The following is an 18,114-nucleotide window of genomic DNA, read 5'->3' on the forward strand; positions in this document are numbered from 1 at the left end:
AAATGCCAGCTAGATTTGGTAAGTCATGCAGTATCTCGCAGTGTCTCAGGAGATCTCGCAATGTCACGCGATAGCTCACTGTAAACAACTAGACTGGTCCCCAATCTTTGGTGCGCTCAACGGGTTGGTCTCGTAGTTCCAGATATTAGTATCCGCAACGAGACCATGTAGCATCAAATATGCATTTCCCTCAAAATACATGTAAACAGCGATGCCGTTACGAGAAGAGTAAATTCTAATACCATTCGAGGCATTTCTTAACAAGTTCTGTAATGATACCGAGGTCTTTTTGAGTTTTGCATCTTTGAAATAATTTAATTTAAGTTTGCTTGCCTTGTAAAAAAATCAAAGTTGCAAATTTCAAACAGCCTCGTCCCCTTGTGTCGCTTGGCACCTACTCGGCGCGTGTTGTACACCACACTGATTGATGTATGTTAGACCTGTTAGACGAGGTTGCTGTTTCTGCTGGTTAGAATTCACATGAGAAACGTGTATCATGACACAATGTAATGATTCCATCAACTATAATTAAATCATAGCACTGAATATTAGATTTCTTTATGCTATCGGGTACGTCGATCTGAAACCTTGATCCAGCGCAACGTGCGAGGAATCAATCTGATGATCACATACTGTTAAAAGGGATTTTATGAGATCTCGTGGTTGATTTACACTCCGAAATATCAAAGTGAAAATCCTATTCAAAGAAATGTTTATGAAGTTTGCTGGAAATACTTAATGGATATTACACTGCATAAAATTCAAAAGGATACACTCGAGACTCAATGGTCGAACACCGTTTTTGGATATGCAAGCTATTTCGCATTGTCGTTGGATACCATTCAACATTGTTCAATCGGGACGGACAAAGGGTGGGCGACACCAATTAGCAAGGTTATACCTTTCGCCTTTGCATCAATTTCATAGTTATGGGCCCGTATTCACAAAGACATTTAAGTCCAAATTAAAACTTAAGTTTACAATCCAAGGATTTCATTGGTTGAAACCATGTCACATGACTGACTTAAGTCTGGTTTTGTACTTAAGTTTCTTTGTGAATACAGGCCCAGCTGGGCAGGCCCTTAAGGATTTCACTATAGTAACAATGCGATTTCTTTTATTGAAGATTCGTTATCAATAGACCTATGCTAATAGATAGGAAAACTGGTTAACCATACCATATAACCACTGTATTGATAGTATTAGCGGTTAGGTCACAAGTTATTAGTTCATTGCCAAACCCAACCACTGTCAATCAACCTACCACAACTTGAAGACTAACAAATGTGAGCCAATCAGTATGAAGGGAGCGTCGCCTGTTCAATAATATCATTCTGTGGGTGGCCATGCCTCGATTTAATGAACCGGTTTTAGATCGGTGAGCCTGGAGTATTTCACTGCATAGGACTTATAAGACATCTACTGTAAAATAATTTGTGTGCCATGTAGGAGTGAGTAGGTGGCTCTCTGACTCGCATGGCATTCCATTATAATATTTTTAAATTAAGTAAAAATTACACTACCTTAAATTCAAAGGATAGGCTACACTCTAGATGCAACCATCGAACATTAAATGGCCTAGCCTTTTCGCCTCTTTCAATTCACACATGACATGACAATAGAACTTTGCAGAAAGCGTATTGTGGACCTCAATATCATCTCACATAAATAATAATTTCATTGTAATTCGTTTTCTTTTAACATTTCTAAATTGATTTCAGGAAAAATACAATAAAGCAAAGATGAAATCGGTACCTTTTCGAATCTTCTTCCACACCTTCTCTGTGATCGCCCTTGGTGACCTCTGTGAACGAACTTGACCTATGTCTGTAAAATCCTGTCTCATTGACCTTGACCTCATTCTCTAAACTTCAGCTCGGAAGCACTTTTAAGTGCATGTTGTTGTTTCTTCAAACTCCTACATGTTGCATCATCGTCTTCTATCCCCTGTTAGCATCATATTTTCATTCCGACATTTTCCTTTGTAATGCCTTTTTTCATGAGCATGCTATTTTGCTTTTATACCAAGTGGCACCTGTGGAAATCTACTCCGACGACCTTGACCTAATTACGGCCATGATCTATTCGGTAATTGTCTCTTTAAAAAACATGTAGCTCAATCTGTCACCATATACAATAGGGACGGCCACTTTCTCCATAGGACAGTTTTTGACTGCTTCATCAGTGGTGTGGAGTTCGAATGGTCACGGTCGTGCGAAGGTAACAGTATAATGCATGCACAGTGTCTGTAAGTGTCAATAGGTGTCGTCAGGTGTTACTGAAACAAACAATATTGATTGATACCTGATCTGACCAGAAAATGGCAAGACGAAATGAACAGACCAGCCGTGCCCACCATGTCAAGTCGAATTTTTTTTACCAGTGAGCGTGCCTTTTTTTCGTCTTAAATGCTGACAAAATGTACACTGCACTGACAAATGTGCACTGCACTGACAAAATGTACAGTGCACTGTGCCTGGATTGCGGGCCTAACCGATCCGCTCGTTTCGTCAGCAATCTGGTAAGAAATTCGAGAATATCAATCAATGGACACATTTTCTTAGACGTTTAGGACTAGCTTATTAGGCGGGTAAATTAAGGCTACACTAATTAAGTACAAAGATAAATCATTTGGTAATTATATTGTATTGAATTATGCATCGTGCAAATTTTGAAATTGAAGATATATATCCACGAGGTTGTCTTGACAAAATGTAAGGTAAGGTAGTGCTAGTACTATTATGTCCTTGATGTGCTAGTAGTGACGGATGTACAACAATAATGTACACTACGTATATGGACTTTTTAATAGCTAAGGCTACAAATGTATAACCTAACGTGCAATATTGCATATTTTAATTCTGACAGAAACTTTAGTTCATCTTGTTTATTGTTACATAATTTTTGAATATATTTCTATCTTTCAGCCGATCAAGCCGAAAAAGGCTATGATCCGATGACACCACCTAGTGTCTTACTCGGGAATTACCCAAGACATATTGCAGAGAAGTGGAAGTGTATATTTTTGGATTATTTAAAGGATTATTAATCAACGTAGTAACATTGTTCTGTCGCCCCATAGCGGCTTTCTTTGAGATTAAGTTTGTGTTTCACCTGGCAGATAACAGAGGAACTTCCTTTCGGAAAAAAATGTGAACACTCGCATAGTTTTTAACTAAATTTCCGCTAAAAATGTTTGCTTTGTTGCAAAGTAAGGTGTTACAATTATATCATCCGTGTGCATTGATGCGTACTACCAGCTGCTCTACACTGCAATTGCTATAATTGTACGATATTTCCTTACTTTTTCACACAAAAAGAAGACACAAACATTTCAAAAAAGCATTTTGTTAACTACAAGACAAATATTCCGATAAAATTGCGTCATTATAATACCTCAGTGATTTGTTCTAATTTCGACCCTTTTCGCGACCAAACTGTTCTCTTCATTGTAGTGCAATGGCGCCATTTGTGTGCATTAGTAGCGGTATGAGTTCGAGATGTTGGGAAACTCGTTTGAATTACCGCGATTATTTTTCAATATTCATTTCAACGCAATGCCTTCAGTGAACTGATTATAATTTATTATTACTAAGATATACATGTACGCTTCGAAGATTGTGCCCTGTACGTAGACATAGTCGTTTCTGAACCCCTCTACTTTTAACTTAGTGCAGCAAAAACAATCTAATATTTGATTAACACACATAGCGTTGGTATGTTATTTTCGGCGGGAAGAGTGAGCCGACATGCTGCGCCCCTAGCGGGGCATGATGGAAACATCAGAATATGGTCGCACAAACTAGCTAGATTTTAATATGGACTTATTTTCAAGGGGATACTAAACTTGGTCGAACATTGCCGGCGAGTTTAGTTCTTATTTGTAAAAATCAGACTCATTGATCGAAAGATTAGTACCCGATCGTCTTAAAGATGGCAGATGGCGAGTGTGACTATGGTATTGTCTGCCATGGTTTAATGTAAATTACAAGATGCTTATTCTATTTCGTGCCCTCCTAGGACGGTAAAGGTCTCATCATGCATGTCATATGTCGCATCATCAAGCGCTGATTAGCCTAGTGGCTTCGTTAAGATCATGTGATGTCCACATTGGCCATCCCGAAATTGCATGCATGACCGAGTTTCATTTCGTCGTGCTGCCATCTGTGAGACGAACTAGTACTAATATAATTGATCATGAGAATTCTAAAGCGCGAGTTTTGAACGCGTGGTCACCGAGGACCGCATCCCTTTGACTATACATCCGTGGTTTTGCATTTCATTCCGAGTTGACCTCAGCCAAGGAGCGTTGGCATATTCAGCGCCTTTTCAGGCCCACAGCTTCTAAACATGATCAAGATCTTAGCTATAAACTAGGAGACACTAGGCAAAGTCTCCGCATAATCTGTTAGAGTTCGCGCCAAGAAACTGGCAGATTCATCGCCTTCTTCGGATCACAGATAGCCCCAAACAAGGTGGAAAACATCGTAATAAAGCAATGAACACTACGCGAAGCCTCCGCATAATCCGTTAGAGGTCGCGCCATGATACTGGGTAACAAGTTAGCCTCAAAGCTTTAGCTCATGTTGACTTCCTTATACCTTTTAGACATGCCATGAAAAACCTTTTTTTTTTCTTCAAATTTTCTCCATGGGGTGCTATTTTTGACATTTTCAGAAAATTCTACGAAATATTAACGAGTGACATAAAACCGTTTGATTTTTTAGCCACCATAATACCAGTGGTTCGGTTTCGCTAAAATGCTGCTGCCTTGGCTGGGGACAACTCACTTCGTCCTAGCCTTTGATGAAACTTGAGAAATAAAGATTGATTTCGTCTAAAATGTGCTTTTTTCTTTAATGTTTTTCAATTTTCCTCGTTGATTGTTATCTCGAGGGATAGGCTTTGAAACCCGTCCGAACGACGAAGTACCAACTACGAAGGTTTGTCGTGCCGCCAAGTCCTGTTCAATATTTGACACTCGTGAATCGTCCTTGATAATTAGTTGTATAAGCCAACGGTTTTTTTAAATCCTTGAAACATACTTCGCCCGTCATACTTCGTCATCTTTAGCTCTTTGTAAGGGATGCGAAACCCTTACGAAGAGCTGCGAACAACGAAGTACGAAGTATGTAAATGTACTTAGTTGACGAGTTTTTTCGAAAGTTTCCCCGCTTCATCGTACAAATTAGTACAGAAGATGATTTACGAGTGTCGCGTAAATGAATTAGCACATGGCTTGATGACACGACATACCTTTGTCGTTGGTACTTTGTTGTCCGTAGTGTTGTGAAATCTGCTGATAGTGAGTTTTCTTCAATCCCCGAAACGCAAACGCAAACACATGTTCCATTGTTCGACATCATGATGAGGAGCTCGAACCATGAGATTGGCATTCACTTTTGGCGTTTCGGGGAATTTGTGAAAACTCCCTATTCATAACCACGGTTTCCCTCGATGACCACTATGCCACTGGTCTCCCTGAACAATAGGGTAGGACTATCAAAAAGCGGGGACTTCTATCGCTTTCACAGAAATCCTTTATCAGGCCCCAAGATTCCAATCGTTGGTCAGTGCATTGAAACTGACATGTTGACCACAAAATAGTGACACTCATCACAGCACGTTGTCGAAACTGAACTCCGGTCGTTTGCGGATGTAGGCCCTATTACGCACAGCTGTTCCCTTCTATTTAATGGCAGGGTAAAAGCTGACCTAAAGACGAACTGCGAGGATAAACAAATTTGAATAGTGTCATGAAATGAGATTACGACACTATTCAAATTTCTCTTTTTAACCGAATCGGTCGGTTACCAAATCATGTTCATTACAACATTTACCAGGAGTAGCGCCTGATTGGTCAATGCCATGGTTCGAGACCACGTGATGTGACGCTAGAGACCATACGGAGCGAGCTTACCTACGCGGCCGAAACCACGTCGAAAACCAAAATGTCGATTTACTCCGAAATTTACCACGAAACTGAAGATATTCTGGCAAGTTCCAATAAATGATATTGCATTTCGATACTGTGAGTGAGTGATGTAGCGTCTACCGTGACTTTTTTTTATCCATACGCACCAAGTTTGTTTTGCCGACTAGTCTTTATGTTTGTGACTCTGTCCTCAGACCGAAGATGCAGTCACCTTGTCTTTGTGGTTGTGACTTTGTCCCCATACCGAAGATGTAGGCACCTTGTCGTTGTGGTTGTGACTTTGTCATAAGACCGAAGACCGCATCGACTTGGCCCTCCGTTTGTGACTTTGCGTTCTCACCGATGGTGCCTCCTACTTTTCTGTATGATTATGACTGTTTCTTCAGACCAAATATGCCACCGACTTGCAATTAGAACTCCTTCAAAACTATGTAAACGCTACTTTAAGGGGTGGGGTCTGTTCTCTAGAAAACAAAGAACTGACTCCCACCCTTGAAATTGGCATTTGCTTCCTTTTGAAAGTGTTTAGATTTCAGGTTCTATCCAAAATGGTGGAGCATATGGTCAACCACTAAACGTGGCGTTGGCCAGGAACAACGATATTGGCATGTGTATTAAAACATCGTAATCCTCTATGTGGGGATGGACTAAAAGAAAGGACTTCTTCAGAACAATCTTAAGATATCGAGATAAATGTTGACGCTGAAATGGCAACGGCGCATTTACGTAGAATTATTATCATACTCGCTCAAACATGGACGTGCAGTCCAACAGTACAAGACAGAATTTTTTTGCTGATACTCTAGTCTCGGCTTTTTATGGTGGGTCCATTATCTCCACGGCCTACCGCCTACACAGTGGTGATTTGTAATGGAAGACCGCCTCCACCATATGAATGGCTGAACGTCTGTCATTCACATTTGAATCGTGTGACTGCCAGCATGGGACGCGGTCCTTGTGAAATTGATTGAGCCACACGGAAAGTTATGGTTCATTACATCCAATCTTTTAATGTTCAATGTATGACCGAAATTGATACAGTTTGTAATATTGAAAGTTTTACTTCACACTGCTATTACGATAAATAAAAGTAATGCTATAATGCAGGGTGTCGCAAAAGAAATGCGCGAATTTTACATTCTGAGTATGAACCATAAACTGCCTGGGTGTCTAAATTTTCCTTAAAATTGCAACGTTTGGTGCATTTTTCTCTAAACATAGGAAATGACTACAGTCTCAATTCAGAATTGAACTTTTCGCATCGAGGTAAACAAGAAATGAGATAGATAGATAGATCCAGGGGGATGATTGGGGAACCTGTTTACACGTTTCAACACAGGCCATTTTTTTCTAAACACGTCAAACGTCGCTAAGGACAAAAGCCAACGTGAACCAACGTGAACCTTATTACCCATAGATTGCTAAGATGTGCAGTACGTCACTCGGTAATGTACACAGTAAGCACATGCAGCGACGATGTTGTATAACGGCCGAAAACAACAATGGTTTTTCCTCTTGCCAATGTGACTGACGTCATGACATAAGTCGACGTCATGGATCTGCTTAGATATTCAGGCTTCTGTCTGGGTCAAAATTAGTTACCCACCATAAATCGGCTTCATGGCGCTTATTTACCCATCAAATTCTTATCTAAAAACTTCCACAAAATCAAATTCAGATTTGGGAAACCTGCATTCAGTAGTATTTTTCTGCATTTCATTGCAGCAAAACATGGTCGTTCTGTTGAAATACCACTGAATGCAGGTTTAAAAATCATAGATTATTATGGGGAAGTTTTTAGAGATTTGTTGGGTAAATAAGTGCCACGAAGGTGATTTATGGTGGACAACTAATGTTGACACAGACAGTACAAAGGCACAGTCCGTGTTCTCTCGCATCCTGCAGAGCACTATAGGCCTGATCCACTTCATCATCTAGCATGGCCATGAACTCAATTCCATCTGCATGTTCTTCGTCAAGTTGTGAAAGTGGTCCAGCCTCGACCTGGCCTTGGCGTAAAGCTGCCTCGAATCCATTTTCGATAACCTGGTGACTCACGGCACCACAGGCACAGGCATTGCTCAAAATGTTGACAACAAACAATTCAAAAAACCACCCCGGACCCAATTTTGGAAATACCATTGACACTGGAACTTCGGAACTGCTCATAGGTCAGATCTCTTTCATAGGAGCGATTCAACAAACTGCCTGAGTGTTTAGCATAACCGCGAAATCGACCATAGCACACTTCGGAATTGCTCCGCCATCTGATTGGCCGTTTCATCACAAAAGCGGTGGGTAACCATGCTCTACGTAGTTTGTGAAGGGGAATGGCCTGCATATTGCAAACCCACCATAAAAAGCCGAGACTAGAGTATATCCAGAGCAGCAACAGTATGGGTCAATACCAAGTACTGTACATTTGATAGTGCTTCCACATGGAGGCGAGCTTGTGGGTAATGTTGATTGTTATGGCCAACTAAAATGATCCACAAACGGCAAAATTCACCAAAGAAAATTAATACGCAATTGTTGTTTTGAAAAATAATGGACGGTCACCACGTCTTGGTTCATCAGTTCGAGAATAATACGCCTGTTTCACTACGACAATCAAAGTTACCAAAAAGCTCAATTATAGGTAGGACCAAAATGAAATATACAGCTTTGGTATTGACCTGGACCCGCATGTCCCTGGCGCCAGGCCGCATCAAGAAAGGATCTCGTTCACAGGCCGATGGCATAATTCTATCATACCAACAAATATTACATTTAATATACCTCCCAACTTGTCAAGAGCTTGTGTGTAATGTCGATTGAAATGGTCGAATCAAAGAATTGGCTCGTGATGACAATAGATACTAGGGCCTCAATGGTCATGCCTAAAGCACTCGAATCGATTTCGTACCTCCTGGCATATCATGCCGTGTTTATTTCAGGAAAAACGCTTTGACCTGTTGAATCAGTTTCTCCTCTATGCATGGGGATCACATATTTGCTAGTTCAGAATGGAAAAACTCGTGATACTAACCAGGGGTGCCAGATATTCCCCGAGTGTACATAAGAATGCTTATTTCACCGTAACCTCCCTTCCAGCGGCCAATGCTCAGTAACTGGCATGGGAGTCATAGGCCTGGCCTGCATGCACAAAACCAGAGCGTCCCATGCGGCAAGAGTAAGAAACTCAAACGATCGAAAGGTCCTTCTGAATACGGCCTGAAATATGTTAGACACCCAATGCTTCGATGCGCTTGATTTCACAAACCAGCAAGCCACAGGACGACGCGGACAGGCTCGGAGAATTATGGAAGAGAAAAAAACTCAAATTCTTCTCCAGGGATTCGAACACGGGAACTCGGGCTCAGAATACGAACGCTGTAACCGTATGAGCTAGGGCGGCTTCGTTGTGAACTGCTGCCAGCAAATATATCTTATATGAATGGCGATTATACTTTATTCTTCATTTTCTCAAGTACATGTAATAGAAGAAGACACCAAGACAAAGGTGAACATTGCTAAGAGAAAACGTAGACTCCGCATACATAATCAGCACAGCAAAGAAAAAAATGACTTTCTTCCTGCAGTTGCCCACTGGAAGCCGCCCAAAGATGTTGAACAAAGATTACACACAACTGTTTGCACATTCTATAAAGGCGTATAAAACGACAGGCATTTCAGGCAGCCCAGTGGCCTTGATGATAAGAGTGTTGGCAAGTAAAACCAAAGGTCTCGAGTTCGAGTCCCTTTGAGAGGACCTTTTTATTTTTTTCCTTCCAGAATTCTCTGCGAAGGTCCGCATTGTCCCACGGCTTGTTGGTTTGTGAAATGAAGCGCATCGAAGCATTGGAGGACTATCATGTTTCAGGCCGTATTCAGAAGGACCTTTCGATCGTTTGAATTTCTTACTATTGCCGCATGGGACGCTCTGGTTTTGTGGCTGCAGTTCAGCTTTAACATGATTAAGGGTTGGCCACCACCATTTTGGCTAGACCTTAAAATCCTAAAGCAATTAGAACTCTTTCTTTCTAAACGAAGTGAATGCCAATTTCAAGGGTGGGATTCTAATTTCAAGGAAACAAAGAACTGACTCCTACAGTTGAAATTGGCATAGACTTTTTGAAAGATTTCAACATGTATAAATAGCTTCAGGATTTCAAGTTCCAGCCAAAATGGTGATGCCTATTATGGTAAACCTTGAGCGCTTGGGATATCTACGCAGCCAAATATTTGCATGAACAATTTATAAAGAAATGCATCATAAATCTATGAAAAACATGATAAAAACAAAATCGTCAAAGAAATTACATTACGCATGAGTTTTTCGTCCATAGCATGCGTTACCAGACACAAAATCTGGAAATCTTGTTAACGCTTCTACCATCCGGGGCGCTTATACAAATAAAAGCTTCTGGGAATTGGACATCCGGCACGAAACTGCCTGTTATAAAACGATCTGCTGATATGCAGGCTTGCCAGTGGCTATCAGAGCCCGTTGTTCACCACTGAATCGCATGACCTGGTTTTCCCTCAAGATGAATTGCCTATTGTTTTGCCTCGTCGCTGCGTGCATACTCGTGAATATGGCTGAATCGAGGAAGCACTATGGAATGTACGTCTGGACCTGGGGATTTGACTCGACTGTCCCCGGCTGTGACATCACAGCTTTTCAGAAATTCGACCAGAAAGACCGAAAGTGCTTCACGCACACTTGGAACACAGCGCAGAAACGGAAGTGGTTGTGGGATACGTGCAACCGGCCCGGAAGGGAAATATCCACCATTTTTATTTCTGATATTTTCTCGCGGCTGAAACCTGCTTTTCAAAATGACGACTGCTCTGACACGGGGGTCACGGAGGTCAAGGCCATGCTCCTCGAAGGTCATTTAACTGTTCCCGCTTTAAAGATCTATGCTCTATTCGCGGCAAGTGATGAGATCGTCTCCGAGAGGACGTATATCAAGTATGTGGTTTGGTACAATGACCAATGTGCAGGTAGGTCATACTGTAAACTAGACTGAAGAACTCAAGAAGGAACGCCAGCTAACACGTGGACATTGCCTGCACACGAATGTACATTTTCTATATAGAAGGTGGCGCCCTCATGGTATTCAAAGGAGGGCGCAGTTTCTCAGACATCTTGACCAAAACGTACATGAAAATGAAACAATGAAGTAAATCTACGGAAGGGTCACGAAAATTCGCCAGGTTTCGTAGTTAGTACGAAGGCCGAAGGTCATTAGTGGCGTCACGGATCTGCAATACGGATCCGTGGTGTAGGTCCTGTGTTAAGTCATTTACGCGACACTCGTAAATCATCTTTTAACCAAGTTGTTGGAGAAATTAGGATAATTTTCAAGAAGAATCTTCATATATACATTAACATATGTTGTCCTTTGTCGTTCGTTGTGCGTAGTTCTTCGTAAGGTTTGCAGAACCTGTCGTGTAATTACAACTTCTTTTTATTTAAGGAAATGCAAACGAACGGTTCGATGGCGTTGCAGTCAACAATGAAGCATTCAACAAGAGTGGTTCAGACGCAGAGCAGACGTCATACTTGGACAAACTCCAAGAAATCCAAACCGAGGCTCAAAAGCAAGTCTCGGGCAGACTGTGGACGCACTACTCGATTGGCTGGCATTGGGGGCTGACGCGTGATAATAAGGCAGACCGATTGGTCAGTTGGAACGGAGTCACGCAGAAGGTTTCTGAGCATATGATTGACATCTTTGATCACGTGGATGCGCAGGTAATTGGATTTTTAATTGACAGTTAAGCAGTTGCAATAAATTTATCATTCATTATTATTTATTACCTAGTACCTAGCCCTGTTATTAAAAAAATACAACAATTGGATTTAAAAGCTTTTTTGTAACTGGAAGTGCGTTCGTTTTGGAAAGTAGTGTTGCGCTTGCAAAGATGCTGGCTTGGACTGGAGTCGTATGTCAGCAATCATAAACATGCCTAAAGCGCCCCAACCTTATTTCGAAACATTCTAGCACTCCTGCAACACTGGCCTAAATTACCCAACCATTTGACACATACAACACTTGGTGCAAATATTTCAAAATCATCTTCTGTTTAACACGATTAAATTTCATTCATTTTCTAGGTTGGTTACACGAGATTTCCCGAGATTGCGGACAGGGTGAGGAAAGCTGGATTAGCGCATGCGCGGAGAACAGGAAAGAAAATGTTTGCATCCTTTTACACAGAAAAAGTAAGCTAAGTTAAGAATCCCCCATCATCTGTCAATCACACATTTTAAACATGGCCGCAGTGAGTTATTTTAAAAGCCTGCGAGACAAATCATGGCTTGTATCGGCATGTATCATGTGTTTGCGTATATCATAATCGTAAATCAACGGCACTACTGAAATTAGATTCGTATTTGTAAGCCCATTATATGATGATAAGAAAGTCGTAGTACATACATATTTTCACAACAAATTACTCTCTCGACAACCTACTTTTGTGACGTCTCTCGGAGCTGTTGATATTTTGCTCACAAAGCCTGTCATGCCCAGATTATGTTTTGTGAATCTGACTCGCCAGTGTGTTTTTTCAGAACGACGGTGTCCTGTGCGTCTCCACATTTTATCCACAGCCATGTCAATGGGGTGAAAAAACGGAATCTGCAATGTTTGAAATATTCGACAACTTTGCCAACTTCGGCATGGCTGATGTTGAACCAACAATCCACTTCTTCAGAGGAATATACTCCAGCGGCGGACATCCTGATTGGCCTGTTGTGCGAAATACTGCGCCCCCTACAGCAGAAACAATGACACCTCTTACAGTACAAACAACAACGCCCCCTACAACACGGACAACAAAGCCAACGAGTACGCACGCGCCGCTTCAACAAACGACATTACCAAATGTGGGAGCGGATTGTGGTGGTGGATCTTATTGTAAATGTTGGCAAAATCCCCCTGTCTGTCATGGGACAAACGTGCCGTGTCCTTGTGACAAATAAAGGTCATGGCCTCTCTCCAATTTTAACTGCATTTTGACAATCTATAGTATAGTTTATTGTGTTCATTTATATAGCCAGTATTTTTGATCAAAATCATGGTCAAAAGAACAATTTTTGTGACATCTGGGGGCAGCATTTCCCCCCCCCCCCCAGCTTCGCCCCTATGGTACATTTTATAATTGCTCAACCTTTTTTCATCTTCCAAGACCTGCCACTGATTCAATAAAAATAGTAAGTCCAAACAAAAACAGACTAATTCACAGTGTTAGGCCATCGATCTGTTCAGCATTTATAGATACTTGTACATCTAACCTTTCTAGGTTTCTTGCAGATGCTTTTCTACATACTTAAGGCTAACACTACACTGCAAGTCCAAATTCAGGACAAAATAAAACGAATTATGTTTTCTACTAGACCTGGTTTAGTTCTATTGCCTGGTCACGGGTAGTCTCCGATTTACAACCGCCAGTGCGTAGGTCTTGAGTATCAATAGAATCAATATCCAATGATAGAATGCCATGGCCTCGAAAGAACTATACACTAAAATCCGTCTGAGTACATTGGAGCCGGACACTTATTTCCAGGGATATTTTCTACTTCTCCATCAGATCTATTGGAACACCAAATACGTCTATCGCTTGGAACTATATGAAACGCTATAATGTGAGCGTAGAGTCCTACCAGAAAGTAAATTTCCACATGTTTTTTTAAATATCAAAGTTAGAATAAGATAATTGAGTGAGGTTTTTCAGCAGCGGCAGACAAATGGTATATATAGTCAGGCGACTTTGCCGCTGATTAGGAAGGCACAACATGCTTTATGAAAAACTCTTCCCATCCCGTGTTTTTCAAACTTTAGATTTAGAGAACAGACAATACAAGCAGTAGAAACTTGAAAAAAGTGTTGGAAACCATGTTGTTACAAAACCAAAACTTCGATATTCCTGCCCAATGTGATAGCAAATCAAAAAACAGATCCGCCCAAACAAAAACAGCATGCAAAGCACTGGAATGACCTTGAGATAATGTGATTCCAACCATGCTGTGAGGCAGAGCTGGATGGCCGTTGCTATGGAGAACTGCTCCAGGGTGTTCTGCAGGAACTGCTTGTTGATTTTCAGTCTCACGTCCTCTAGTCCGAGAAGTGGGTTGATCATGCCGGGTTTGTCCCTCCCCAGCGCCACCACCAGTACCCCGATTATCATTGGTACTACATTAAGGATTTGCCACTTCAAGGTGAAGGTCAGCTTGGCAGCAAGGTCGTCACCTGGAATGGAGAGCTGAAGGTCACAAGTGCACGTGTCCAAAGTGTAATTTTCCTAGCTATTGACGAGAATAAGATATTTTTTGATGGGTAGTGTCTATTCGCCGCATTCCGAATGGAAAATCACCGGTCGGGAATAGAGCCTTCTGATTAGCTTATTGGCCCTGAGCAACCCGTGATCAAGAATTGGGATTTTTTGATTGGACGAAACCACTGAAAGTAATCACAAATAGTGCTTTCGAAAATATCTGAACAGCGGCAAACCTAAAGGCGATATAGCCTTATCGGTAGGCCTACGGCCAAAGCAGCCTACATCATTACCCAATTGCCTGAAGCCGGTGAAAAATCACTATATGTACAATGTTTGACACTGTCAAACAAACTGCATGTATGGTTGACATAACGTACAACATGTACCTCATCTCCAACATTATGTTTCGCCTTTTTTATGAATCGGCAAAGAATTATCTAAAATGCATGTACCCACCTTGTGGGACCTCTATCGGTAGATACATGGAACCGAAACAGACGAAAGCTAGGCTGAGTGCCAGCGCAAAGGGTACAGCAACCTTAACGTGCTTCTTCATCTTCACATAGCTTTCCTCCAGCATCTTCTGTTCCTTTTCCGGCATCTTGGGATAAATATGTCTTCAACAATTCTGGAAGAAACACAAGCATTTTTATTTTTAATTCAAAAAAACCCAAAAAACAAGCGTTATTACCATTGGCTCGGCAATTGCAACTGACCACAATGCCTGTGGAACGCGGGGAACGCTTCCCGCTTAATAGTCTAATCAGGCCTTTTACGACACGTAAAAATAACAGTGCGACGCCACTGCTTTAAGAGTGCATAGCTCTCCATGTAAATAACATAGTGATGTCACAAGGGTTACACCGTCCGTGATTACTGGCGGGTAAAGAAAATAAGTACGGTGTATAAAAATGCAGTGATACACAATGCCTGAGTGCAGTTTATATTTATTCATGCGAATTTGTCGAAACGTTGTATTCAAAGCATTTGTTATACTGTTTACACAACAAATATGACGAAATTATGTATTCTCGCAATTGGAAATTTTCAAATTCAATTACAAGTAACAAATTTCAAATTATAAACCAACGTGGTAGACTTTTAGATAAGTATGCTCACCTGTTGCATATGATGGTCCTCTAACGACAATATCTTGTTCCTGGACTGCCCCTGGTCTTCTTGATCCAGGCCTCTTGAACGTAGGTGAAAGAATGTACTGTCATAGGAATCAAGGGCATGGACCTCTTGTTTGTTAAATGAGAATGCCCTTCGCCAATTACTGGCGGTCCAGGAAAATCGTAATCCAGTTATACACAGTGCCGCAGTGCAGTTATTATGCATACGAATTTGCTGAAACTTGGTATTTAAAGTATTTCTATATCTTTCTACACAACGACATAGCTGAAATTTATACTTTGTATGTATTTACGCAATTTCAAATTTTCAAATTTAGTTACACATTTCAAATTATAAACTAACGGCGTAGGCCTTTTATTTAACATAGAGAACGCAGAAGAAAAAGATTTGAATATTTCATATATGTGTACGGGGCCGAAAACATCGCTTTGAATTTATTGACACTGTTGACCTAAAAAGCTTTTAACATAATGTTGGCCTATCTATGTATTGAACGAAATTTCAAGGTTCATGTAAAATACACAATATTTGTTCCAACTTCTGTAAATCGGTGTGCTAAACTTATATCATCATGGAGTATTGGCTAGAAATGTATGTGGTGTATACATTTCTCTACATGTTTTCTTCAAATTACAGTAGAACCTCTCTATTAGGTACACCCTTGGGACTGACAAATGCTATCCTTAATAGGGAGGGGCCCTGATTAAAGAGGTCAGAATGAATGAGGACAACCAACTTGGCACCAAAACAAGTGCCGTAAATGGAGAGGGTGTCCTTAATAGAGAGGTTCCCTATAAAGGAGGTTCCACTGTATGTCCAAAAACACAACCACTATGCGTCATGCTTGCGTCATCTATTGGTAAATTTTGGAATCGTTCTTCCCAAAACAAATCATATTTTTGATTTAAAACAGAAGCAGTACAAACAGTAGAAACACGAAATCATGTTTGGGATTAACGTGGCTGCGAATCCAAACGAGCGATATGCAGGCCCGATGTGATAGCCAATCAGAAAACAGATCCGCGCAAGCAGAAATTCTATGCAAAGCAACGGAATGACCTTGAGATCACGTGACTGTAACCATGCTGACAGGTATAGCTGAACTGCAGATGCTATGCAAAACTGTTCGAGAGTATTTTGGAGGAATCGGATGTTGATTTTCATGAAGTCGTTTTCCTTTCCGAGGAGGGGGTTGATGGCTTGGGTGGTAAAGCGCCAATGCGCCACGAGAATTATCCCAACCACCAGTGGCACTAGATTAAGAATTTGCCACTTCAATGTGAAGGTCAGCTTTGCAGTGAAGTCAAGGTCACCTGAAATGAAAAGGTCAAGGTCAAAGATCAAAGTCCCCCTTCACAGGTGAGGTGTTCACGGAAACCTTATTCACCGGTGGGGTTGTCATGGAAGCCTCATTCACAGGCGCAGTTTTACGAAAGACCGGAATACATTTTTTTACGGGTGTAGAAGTAGAAAATGCCCCCTCCCCCCGAAATCTTTTCTGGGGTTATGAATAAATCTAGTTCTTGTGCATTCGCAGGAGACTAGCACTTTAGGTTTGTAGACGAAGCTGGTGATTTTGAATGGGAAAATTAAGAACACACTTACCTTGCGGGACCTCTATCGGTAGATAATGGAAACCGAAATAGATGAAAGCCAGGCTAGTGGTGATTCCAATTGGTATAAAGAACTTGACGATCCCTTGATTCTTTCTAAAGTTCTCTACTTGGATTTTCTCTTCTTTCTCCGACATGATTAGCTGGTTGTAATCTATAAAAAAAACATTACGTTTCTTGCCTTGGCTGGTTTAGGGCTTTCGACCTCCATGAAGGCTGTTTCATGGGGTCGAGTCGATGTAATCAAGATTCGCTCTGATAAACCTTTGACAAGACAGTAAAACAATTGGAAGTTTGGCCCGATGCGAACGGGCTTTGTTTAAAGGTAACACACATGTACTGGCCTAGGACTGAGAATTCTGCTGCGCGGTATGGGGCAAACCAACGCAATGGGACTGTTTCCTTAAGCTGGGTTGACATACGGTGTCACTTGTAACGTCTCACGTAAAGAAAGATAATAGCCAACATATTGCAACTCCTTAGTTTTTTGCCCATAGGACGACGGGCATGATCTTCAAATATTAGTCAAATTTCAATGAATTCTGCATACCTGTGGCGAACTTTTGCTTCTTAGATGGCTATGGAATCGAAAATGTAGCATTAATCTACATTGTATTTCCCTTTGACCCCTCATGAAAGCTGTCTTGTGGGGGTCGATTTCATCAAGATTTGCCCGGATAACCCGTAGTGCAATGAAAGTGTATAGGCCTAGGTACGAACGGGCTTTGTTCAAAGAATTGGGCTGGACACGAATTCTATTATCTGCGATGTAAGGGGCAAAAACGTAATGAACCAAATAGTTACCCCACCAGCACAGTGGTATAATCAAGTATGTGGTCGGGTTCTCCGCCGCGTCAGCTGAGGCCCGTGTGTTTACACCGTGTTTACTCCCGCCAACGACCAAAAGGCCTATATACAGTATACAAATCGAATGGCCTATATAATTTAATTTAATGAATACTTGATTAGACACTAGATGAAATTATATATATCCATTACAGCACTGTAATTTGTATGAAAGTTGACCTCATTCTGACCTATGTATGCCAAACCCAGTTTTGTAATTATCTCGGGGTGATTAGCAGGCAGATATCCCCCAATTTGCCAGTTGTACCTGACTGGCATGTAGGGTGTGCAACTTTTAGCAGACCAGTAAAAGGG

At 41.3% G+C, this 18,114-nt stretch overlaps 2 protein-coding genes across 2 annotated transcripts; one reads left to right on the forward strand and one right to left on the reverse strand.

Annotated features, from left to right (window-relative positions):
- The first annotated feature begins 10,421 nt into the window (after nt 1-10,421).
- On the forward strand, nt 10,422-12,908 carry LOC135498856 (uncharacterized). Its single transcript, XM_064789354.1, has 4 exons — nt 10,422-10,924; nt 11,401-11,678; nt 12,042-12,149; nt 12,498-12,908. Exons 1-4 carry the CDS (start codon nt 10,444-10,446, stop codon nt 12,906-12,908), a joined length of 1,278 nt encoding a protein of 425 aa, XP_064645424.1. The 5' UTR covers nt 10,422-10,443.
- A 36-nt stretch (nt 12,909-12,944) lies between these two features.
- LOC135498858 (transmembrane protein 79-like) lies at nt 12,945-16,235 on the reverse strand. Its single transcript, XM_064789355.1, has 3 exons — nt 15,323-16,235; nt 14,660-14,831; nt 12,945-14,175 (listed from the first exon to the last, which is right to left on the reverse strand). Exons 2-3 carry the CDS (start codon nt 14,802-14,804, stop codon nt 13,757-13,759), a joined length of 564 nt encoding a protein of 187 aa, XP_064645425.1. The 5' UTR covers nt 14,805-14,831; nt 15,323-16,235; the 3' UTR covers nt 12,945-13,756.
- Between the last annotated feature and the right edge of the window lie 1,879 nt (nt 16,236-18,114).

This window comes from Lineus longissimus, chromosome 14 (assembly GCF_910592395.1).
Source record: "Lineus longissimus chromosome 14, tnLinLong1.2, whole genome shotgun sequence".
Lineage (NCBI taxonomy): Eukaryota > Metazoa > Nemertea > Pilidiophora > Heteronemertea > Lineidae > Lineus > Lineus longissimus.

Bases quoted from the DNA above. Each gene is read 5' to 3' on its own strand.
- LOC135498858 (XM_064789355.1), bottom strand. From the start codon at position 14,804: ATGCCGGAAAAGGAACAGAAGATGCTGGAGGAAAGCTATGTGAAGATG. The intron at 14,176-14,659 runs GTGGGTACATGC...TCTCCATTCCAG, and splicing joins ACCGATAGAGGTCCCACAAG to GTGACGACCTTGCTGCCAAG.
- LOC135498856 (XM_064789354.1), top strand. From the start codon at position 10,444: ATGACCTGGTTTTCCCTCAAGATGAATTGCCTATTGTTTTGCCTCGTC. The intron at 10,925-11,400 runs GTAGGTCATACT...TTTTTATTTAAG, and splicing joins GTACAATGACCAATGTGCAG to GAAATGCAAACGAACGGTTC. The intron at 11,679-12,041 runs GTAATTGGATTT...TTCATTTTCTAG, and splicing joins TTGATCACGTGGATGCGCAG to GTTGGTTACACGAGATTTCC.